The sequence below is a fragment of the Simochromis diagramma genome, unplaced genomic scaffold (genome assembly GCF_900408965.1).
Source record: "Simochromis diagramma unplaced genomic scaffold, fSimDia1.1 OVJJ01000344.1, whole genome shotgun sequence".
In the NCBI taxonomy this organism is placed as follows: domain Eukaryota; kingdom Metazoa; phylum Chordata; class Actinopteri; order Cichliformes; family Cichlidae; genus Simochromis; species Simochromis diagramma.
The window spans coordinates 5989874-5999928 of record NW_024387375.1 but is presented as its reverse complement, the minus strand read 5'-3'; the positions used below and the strand labels follow the sequence as shown (position 1 = coordinate 5999928).

The following is a 10055-nucleotide window of genomic DNA, read 5'->3' as shown; positions in this document are numbered from 1 at the left end:
CGCGCTCCGAGCCCAGAAAGACACGGTTGAGCGGAGATACGTGCCTCGACTTATCATAAGACCAGTCTCTTTTCTCCATATATGTCGCCTTCCTCCTCCTCCTCATCCCCATCCACAATCTTTTCCTTCTGCCTCAGAACTTTTAGGCCAATGCGCCGCGCGGAAAAAACATCACGTCTCTAACGCAGACTAACAATGACTTTAAATTAAGTTCTTTTGTCTTTATTCCGAGGCTTACTTTGCTGAGCACCCCCCTCCCGCCACCGCCTCCCTCTCCTCTCACAATCTCTGGAGTTTAGTCAAACCTGTTTCCTCCCCCAACTTCAGACTGTGAGAGAGGAAGTCAGTGAGAAAAGTCTTCAGATGCTCGTTTCTCGCATCCATCTCGCTGCGAGCGCGGGATTAAAGTGCCTTCTCACCGCTGACACCCAAATCTTGACACAATCAATTAGATCCGCGCTCACTGCTTTTGCTTCGTTTACCCAGATACAGTAAGCAGAGAGGTGGATGGTTGGTAGCGTGAGACAAGTCAGCCTCCTAGTGGTGCGCTTGCGTATGCGCAAGGAAGAGGAGGAGGATCGCTTTACTAAAACAAAGTGGAACATTAGATCAGTGCAGCCGAGTAAAGAAAAGGCAAAGGTTGGGTTCGAAACCGTGCAAATCTCCGTGAACGCAACATTGGCTTGTCAAGCAATGTTGACAGTCCCCATATTTGACTTCCAATCACATCCCAGAGCACTCTCTCCCTCATGGTGCTTCTTAAAGGTTAGAGTTCATGGGTCGTGTGTCCTGTGTGCACACAGGCCTGCCCTTTTCATTCCTAATCAGCTGCTCTTTTTTTTTCTTACTGTGCCAGAATGGAGCGATGCACCACAAAGGTCATGGACATGGATTTCCTTTGGTTTGACTCAATGAAAAGGTCAGATGAGGGCACCATGAAATGGCAGTGAGGCCTTCACATCGGCCACACAGGGACCAGAGTTCTTACATCACCCTGAAATGGCACAGACTGAGCCTCTCTTGGGCCACTCTCACAGGATCCAGGAAGGTCCTGTGGGCTGCTGTGACCTTGTCCCCGTCCCCCTGTGACTTAAGTGTCCCTCAGCAGTGTGCAGAAAGAGCAGCGCATCAAACTGTGGTACAGAGATTTGTGTGAAACTAAACTTTTTTTTTTTTTTTAGCCCATGGTATAAGTATACTTCTGCTAAACTGCATTATAATATACCAAAAAGCTGTCTTCTATAAAAGACTCTGTACTTTTCTCCATCCTGACATTTCTTGTATAAACATTTGCTGGTGTTTTTATATGTTTATAACAGCACTGTCTTTATAAAGGTGCACTAGATTCATATTTAGCTTCAGTTCACGAGACCACTTTTCTGTGGTGATCATAGCTCTCTTTGGCATCAAATCACAACGCTTGCAGACATAGACAGGTAAACTACCAGCTCACTTAATATCCACTGGTTTAGTCGTCAGCTTCCTTCCTTCCTCCTTTAACTACAGCTTTGTTCAAATACCCCATTTAAATAAAGCAGCATTTTTGTTGAGCCCCACCATAATTATCCAACAGCCTACAAAAATAGATGAAACGTGAGCATTACCTCTGTTTCAAACTGAATGACATTATTTTTAGATTGGGATAAATCATAAGAATTCCTATGGTGTTATGTGAATAAACTAATAGTCAGTTTTACCACTTTAAGGCTTTAAAATGTTGACAGAAATAACCCAAACACCATCTGGACACAAGTACACCCATAACTGCATTTGACCAATCACACACCTTCTTGGTCACTGAGAGACCACAGTCTGTAGTTAATAGAATTAATTTCTATGACACAGTTTTTATTTTTTTCCATTTCTTACGACAAAGCTTTATTAAGAGAGGATTCACCAGTTGAAATATCTGGGCTGTTATGGTAGCTTGGGGTTTCCTAACACATGACGTAACTAAACCGATAAAGAGACACAGGAGACGAGAGTTTTACAAGATTTGATTTATTAACTATGATACAGATCACATAAGGCCTTGCTGTATACACCATTCCCATTGAGACAAATTACCATACTCAGTAAATAATGAGTTTTTTTTGTTTGATGTTATCATTTCAGTTTACAGTACTTCATTTATTTATTTTTGTATCATTTCCACCCCACCCCCCATCATTTCTTAATATTTTTTTTTATTATCTCTTAAATAGTGAGAGTGGTGGAGCCCACTTCCTTGGTCCGGAAGAAATCATGCACTATACTGGGCTGGTCTCTCAATCGTTCATCAAGAAATTGTTAAAAATGCTTCTTTTTTTTTTAATTAATAAAATAAACCATAAAAAGAAACTTTCTCTATCACCACTGACTAAAGGGAAAAGTGTTAGACCCCCTAACATACCAATAAACAACCATTTGAATATAGCTTTGCTTGTTTCTGAATTTAACTTAACAGACATCTGTCACCATTGTTGCAAAAAAGAAAAAGAAAAACTAAGAAAAAGGAAAGCAATGCAGCCACAAATTATCGCTCAACCAAAGTCACATTTTCAATTTTTTTTAATTATCCAATGTTCTCCTAAACTGTCACTTTTGCTTCCCATCTCTCACTCAACCCTTTTTTTCCCCTCCAGTCTTTGGCTGCCTCACAGTCAGTTCAGTATTAACACATTGATATACACAGGGAACGCCACTGGCCGGCGTTCACACACAAGTACCAGTGGTCACCCCTCCTTCTTCCCTCCATCTCCCAAATAAAGATCCCATTCACCAGTTTGCTGTCTGTCTTCCCTCCCTCTCGCTCCCCCCTCCCCATTCTCTCTCACATTTTCACTGAGGATCAGTGTGTGTAATCTGGACGAGCTAACAGGGTTACACAGTGGGGTAATGACCGCGAGAGGAGCTGCATTCCTCTCCTTCACGTTTGGTGGGATCACACTGGTGTCTGGCCATTTGCCAAGCAACGCTTGCTAGCATGTTAGCTCCGACCTGCTCAAACACACACTCTTACACACAAACTGTACATACACTCACACACACGCAGTAAATAGGTAGTGTGGACTGATAAAAGCTCCTTTAAGAGTTCAGTGACTGGCTGAATGTTTTTTTCTTATATCTTTGGGCAGAGAGAGAGAGACGCGCAAAGATGCAATTTAGTGTCAAACAGAGCAGGTGACCTCAGTGAGCATCTGCTTAACATTAACACGCATAACTTCACATTCTTACTCAAACTCAAAGCACGTGCATGAATGCACACGCACTGCAAAACCTGCTTCGATCGGGGCTCAGCAATTCTCCTCGAGCCCCATCTTGCTGGTTTCTACGGTAACAGCAGGCTGTGAGCAGAGGAATTCATTCGAGTCATGCAGACGGATGAATGGACTGTCTGTTCTGTCTGCTGTCTCTCCCGGACCCAACTGTCTCTCTTGGACAGCGAATGACGAGGGGAAGCGGCGGCGTAACAGTCACGATGGAGGGAGTTTGGCGTAGCGGTTGCACTCTTGCAAATTACATTTTGCGTCCACCAAGAGCAGGTTTTAATCTTTGTTTTAGAGACATGTCTCTAAACACTGTCTCATGAGAGGACAACACGCTGGGGCCTAGAGCAACGGTTACCAATAATTTCCAAGGATAAAAAGCCTCCCACCTCTCAAGGCTTGAGCCTTACTTCCAGCTCTTATTTTTTGCCTGTAATGCTACATTGTGCCTCAGTCTCTAAGGCTTCATATTCTTTCTCTAAAATAACTTCTGGGTAGTGGAATGAACTCCTTTACAAAGGGCTGAATGTTGAGTCGGTGCCCACAGGGGACTAACAACTAAAGACACAAAGGCAATTTCATTCACTGCATGCTTAACCAACTGCAATGTGGCCACATGCTTTGCGGTTCCACTGTCAGGATCTATGTAATCTCAACTGATTTTTACCAGATTTAAAACTGCCACAGTTGCTTAATTTATAATTTTACACTTAAGTTTAACCTACTTGACAGATTATTCTTGACAATTGCACCTAAGAGAGAATCTGAAGCAACACAAACCACAGTAGGAGAAGGATGCTACGCCCATGCAGCAGTGGAAGCAACTGCAATACCCATTTCTTCCTCTAGATGTCAGTGGTGTGCTCTCAGAAAGAGACAGTAGGGTGGACTGACAATAAAGTGAACAGTGGCTGTCATGTCATGGCAGCTCCAATTTAAAATGTGCCTTAAAAGTGCTCAGAAAAGTGCTTTATGAACAAGGTCCTTGGTATGAAAACTGCAGCACCAGCTCGCTCGTGAATCCACCACAGCGTGAAAGAAGAAACATGACAGGCGGGGATCCAAACCTGGAATTATTTCCACTCTCTGTCTAATGCAGGGAATTTCAACAAAACGTCAGGGATACAGGTGTGCTCAGGGAAGCAGCCAGCCAGCCAGCCACATATTACACTAGTTGCCAGTTCGGCTGGGATTTTTCATAAATGAACAAGATAATAAAAACAAATGGGGACAGTGGTAATGGGAACGTTGACTGAAGGCTTTCACCAAATAAAATAAAATAATCACATTTTAAGCTGTTTGCTTATGTGTTTACAAGAACAGAGCAAGAGGATGAAGTTCAAAGTGACAGAGAGTGGGAGGAGCCTTCCCAAAAATGCATAGACAGCACAGTGCCCACAATCCTTTGCTCTAATTTGCTGCCCAGTAGATCCAGTCGGGTGAGATTTTTTTTTTTTTTTTTTTTTTTTTTTTAAATGTGCTTGGCGTACGGCCTCAACTAAAACTGATTTTGTCTGTGTGTGTGTGTGTGTGTGTGTGTGTGTGTGTGTGTGTGTGTGTGTGTGCGCGGCCGAGTAAAGGGTTGACAGATAGGAATTTGTGATCGAGGAGAACATCCTGTTGGGTGAGCAGCAACTCGTGTCTCTTGCTCAAGTCCTCTGTACAGTGGTGAAAGAAACAAATGTGTGTTCAGGCTCTCTTATCCACTTTGTCTCAGATGCAGCCTCCAATTACATACAGCAGGTGGATTGATTTGCAGAAAAAATAAAATAAAATGAAAAAACAAACGTGTGCAGGCCACCAAATTTCCCAGCACAATCAGAAGCTAAGGGACTGAGGAGAATGGCTGTTGGAGGCACACTGGCCACTGGGTGTTTGCATTAAGTGCATGGTTGTGTGTACGCTGAAGCAATCCCAACATAAAGGACTACACATTCACCCTTGTAATTTACTTCTTAGTCCCTCCCTGAGTCCCTTTAACAATTACTGATACATCTGACTCTTCATTCGCCTGTTTGTCTGTAGATTTGCTATAAGGCAAGGAGGGCAGATCTAGATGAAGTGAGACTGAGAGACAGAAAGGGATAAAGTGGCAGGGAGGGAGAAAGATCATACTGTCAGTTCAAAGGCTCCTCAGTGTTTCTCCTTCCTGGCTTCTGTGTGTCCGTTTTTCTGAAAGCACTGAAGGCTGAAATAAATGCCCCCCTTCTTCTCCCTGTACATACTGCATCTCACTCGCTCTCTCCCAACTTCCTACTTCAATTCATCTCCTTCACATCGTTCCCAAAACTTCAAAATCTCTCATTCTGAAACCTTTAAACTGAATCTTGTTATCCTTCTGCTTTTTTCCCCCTCCGCTTTCCCTTGATCCCTGATTCACAGTGTGTGTTGCTCTGTCGGGGGGTGATGCGGGTGCAGGGAGGGCGGCAGCAGGGCCGGGAGCGGCGACTGGGGAGTAGGAGGCGGGGAATGGGATGGGGACTGATGCTGATGGGAATGATGGTGGATAGGAGGCCCATAGTGAGGAATAACAGGTGGAGTGGCAGGGAGGACGTAGGGAGTTGGGGACGGAGCTGGTGAGGATGAGTAGCCTCCAGCCATGCAGGAGTAGGCAGAGGTTCCTCCTCCGGAGAGCGTAGCTGTGGGGGAGCCAGGGAGGCCGTCAGCCAGTGGCTGATTGTAGAAGAAGTATGCACACTGTTGGATGAAGCTCTCGATGATTGTCTGGTAGGTGCGGGTAGCAGTCAGAGCATCCATGGTGGTGAAGTCTGGTCTCATGAGCGTGGGCCAGAAACAGATGGACAAGTTCTCACTGGTCATCAAGTTCATCTTGTTGTTCTGGCTCACCCTGGAAAACAGAAAGAAAGAAGTGAAATTATATGATCATTGCCGGCAGGCTATTCCCCCCCCCCAAAATATCTGTAGGAAACATTTTTGATAAAACTCAAAGTTTCTAGAAAAAAACTCTCATTATTTTGAAAACAAACATAAATCATACATAAAAACAAACCAACACAGTTCCAGTGAACAGATTGCACACATTATTATTTGTTTATGTAAAGGAATGACATTGCTTCACTTTGCTAGGTTGCATCGACAACATCACACCACTGTCAACAGGAACATGGTGACATTGGTTATGCACATGCACCTAATCAAAATCAGTGTTTTATTTTATGTCTTAAATCTTGAATTGGCCCAGGGTCTGATAAGGTCCTTCAGAGCATGAGCGTGTTTCACAAATTTTGAGTTTAGAATCTCACAGAATATAATTACATTTTTTTCTTATGATTTATGATTTTTCTCTCAATTTACAACCTTGTAGAGGTGAAACTGTCTCTTGATAAGATAAAGAAAGCCCAAACTGTAAAATAACCTTATTTTTTTTAATAACTGATATGCCCCTTCTTTTTTATTTAATCATCCTGTCACCTTTAGAGGGGGTTAGGCCCTCAGGTCAATGGCCACTATTTTATATACACTTTTGAATTCAGGTTTCAGTTTTCCTGACACATGCTGATAACAGAATTATTCATTTATTACATAAATTAAAATGTAACATCCACTACCATCCATTTCAAAATAGAGATAACGTGACCACGGCATTAATGACGATCATTTCTCAGACTGAGTAAGACCTCTGTTCATCAGTAAGCTCATCACACTGACATCACCCTTGGGTCACTTGACTGTCTGACCAGTGGTGTAGTCAGCACAGTCGCCAGAAGCCATCTCTGACCCCCACCGTTCACTCACTTGTTCAAGTGGCTGATGACATATTTGAAGACCTCATAATTCTCCTTAGGGAAGCGGCGCAGAACATCCTTCATCGTCTGGAAGCGCTGCTCCCTGTCGTTGATCTCTGAATGGTGGCAAAGAGAGACGGGAGGTTAGCAGAAGGGAGAAAAGTGGCTGAAAGACAAGATTAGAAGAATCTGAGGAGAAGATGTCAGGGGAGAGCGAGTGGAGAGTAAAGAAAGATTAGGAAGGGATGGGGAGAGCACAACTGAATAGCAGAGAGCTTGAAGAGCATAGGGGAGGCAATTTCAGCTCTAAAAGCAGAGGTCTGTGCAGGACACATTGATTTAATCCTAATATAAAATTTTCTGCCTGACAAAATCAAAAATATTTGAACGGACTCCAGACTAGATTCATAAAAATAATATAAAAAAATAAAAACATTGGACAAGGACCGCACACACTGCAGCAGAAATACACCATGCATACACCCATTACAGTGTCCTGCAGCTTACAGCAACACACACACCCTCGCACACTGACACACACTCAGGGTGTGTTAAGCCTGATGGCAGTGAGGAGTGAGTCAGACAAACTGACGTCACCGGCTAACACAGTCCATTGAGAGTGCGGGAGTTTGTGTGTGTGTGTGTGTGTGTGTGTGTGTGTGTGTGTGTGTGTGTGTGTGTGTGTGTGAGTGAGTGAGGCAGAGAGCAGCAGCGAGAAACAGCAGATGTTCTCCTGCACATCACAAACATGATTTACAGTCGCACAATCCGAGTTTGTATTCCCACAATGAGGTCAGTGTGGATCAAAAACAGATCTGGGACCGAACGACTTTACACAGTCACAGTTTCTTCCCGCTCTACATCCATCACGAGCGATCAAAACTTAACTCAAGTTCCTTACAGCTTATTTAAAGTAATGTCACCATGACAATATCCACCAAAAATCCACCCACCAGCTTTTCTCTCCGTCGCCTTTTTCTCCACCTCTCTGCTAACCCCAATTTGCTATTTTCCACAAATGACGCCTTTCTCATCTCCAACTCTACCATAATTTTTCTTCTTCTTTCACCCTCACTTCTTTTCCTCTATTGTGGTACAGACTGCAGGAGCTTTATCAGGTCTCTGTCACGGCTGAAAGGTCACGCTGGGGGCGTTAGAAAACAAACACACACACACTCAAAGACATGGGATGCAGAGCTCGGTGAGTGACAGCAGCCTCACGGCCCAGGGTTAAATCTCTCTGGCGTGATGCAAGACTAAGCTATGCTTTAAATCGCCATTCTGACAGATTACAGGACACAAAGAGAAAAAGCGAGGCTGTGGAGAGGGCAGGGGCACTCTCGTTTATCTAACATATTCTCTCATGACTTCATCCAGACCCTAGTGCTCCTGCATCCCTCATCACGCTGCGCAATCAGCCCCGCATCCTCCTTCTCAAAGCCTTAAATATTCTCCCCTCCATCCATTTCTCCTCCTCCCGTTTCCAGCCCTTTACCAAGTGACAAATCCAATTCTCCCCATGGGTGGATTTGGATTGCAGGAGTATTGCTTGTTAGGTTAAAGAAAAGTTACAATGAAGGGGAAAGGATTTCAGGCAAAATCCAATCCATCCTCGGGTTTTAGTGCAGAATTCCCCACACATGCCTCAACCTCACCGTCCCCACAGCCCCAGGACTTACTGAAGGCCTCCACCAGCTCTGTCTGCATGCTGTAGGGCACCAGAGGGTCAGGTAGCTCAGAGAAGAAGGCCTTCATGGCACCTGCCACTGTGTTGATGGTGAAGTCTTTCTCCACCAGATCGAGGCTGTGGTCTAAGGGGAAAAAAAATGAAAGGGAAATTCGACATTTTAAATGCAAGACAGATGTATGCCAAATATATACATCCCAACTGTGCATGCATAGAATGTATAAGAAAAAATAACTCTTCTAATTTCATCTAGTCATCACGCCGGTATCATGAGATCAATGCTTTATCCCTGGACCACACAAGTAAAAGAAGACAATTTAATACATTTGAGGACAGTGAACAAAATGGTACCACGTAGGGATGCATACATATTTATCGTTTTCCTTATTATTTAGTCCCCCTCTGCTGCAGGGAAAGAGAGTAATCTCTATTATGAAAAATAGCTGAACTGTCTTTCGGCTCTTTGTGCCGTCTTTGAAGATATAGCCTAGCCAGTGCAAAATTCATTCACCGAACTGATGCCACTGTTGTGTGATTATCAGTGTTATCCTTTTGGCCAATCAGTCAATACGTTTGATCAATACTTCTTTGCATCCATGGAACCGATTAACTTTTCATTCTGTGCAACTATTTTTTTTTTTTCTTTGCTCATTGTACTCACCTTTGAATAGAAAACTACACAAATTCAATACAGCAGCATTTGACATAATGCAATCTTGAATGGCAGCTTATTCTTTTTTTTTTTTGGCTGCTCCTTTTAGGGGTCCATCTTCGTCTCACCCATTCGCTAGCATCCCCTTCTGTCACACCAATCCTCTTCATATCACGATATCACTACATTCATAAACCTTCTCTGTGGTATTTCCATTTTCTTCCTGCCTGGCAGCTCCATCTTTAACATCCTTTGTCCAATATATTCACCATCCCTCCTCTGCACTTGTCTAAACCAGGTCATTCTTGCTGAGATGATTCTCTGATGTACTCATTACTAATCTTGTTCTTCCTGGTCACTCCCAGTGAAAATCTTAGCCTGTTTAACCGAGCCACCTGCAGTTCCACCTCCTGTCCAAACCATAGATCATAGCAGGTTTCAGTATCATCTTGTAAACCTTACCCATTATTTCAAACTTTCCGAGATCTATTCCCATTAACAGCAGTGCCTTGTAGAAATAATGGGAGATGATATAAATAATTTTTGTTTAATATGATGATGCACTTCAATTTGCTAGGTCTTCATAATGCCAATTTTCCTAGATGCTTCCAGTGTGCACACATCTTAGAGACAAGGCTGGCCAAACAGACTTCTCACTTCATAGTTTACTTGATATAAATATCAAAGTAAACTATATCAAATAGCATCTCTGTTGATGTACC

At 43.4% G+C, this 10055-nt stretch overlaps 1 protein-coding gene across 2 annotated transcripts in view; it reads right to left on the bottom strand.

Annotated features, from left to right (window-relative positions):
* Positions 1-1859: 1859 nt before the first annotated feature.
* arhgap35a (Rho GTPase activating protein 35a) overlaps positions 1860-10055 on the bottom strand; it is a 61711-nt gene continuing 53515 nt past the window's right edge. For both annotated transcript variants that reach the window (XM_040008986.1, XM_040008985.1), the window contains 3 exons: positions 8674-8805; positions 7005-7110; positions 1860-6096 (listed from right to left, as the gene is read on the bottom strand). In XM_040008986.1, coding sequence (XP_039864920.1) covers positions 5625-6096; positions 7005-7110; positions 8674-8805 — 710 coding nt within the window. In that variant the 3' untranslated portion in view covers positions 1860-5624. The remainder of the gene's footprint in view (positions 6097-7004; positions 7111-8673; positions 8806-10055) is intronic.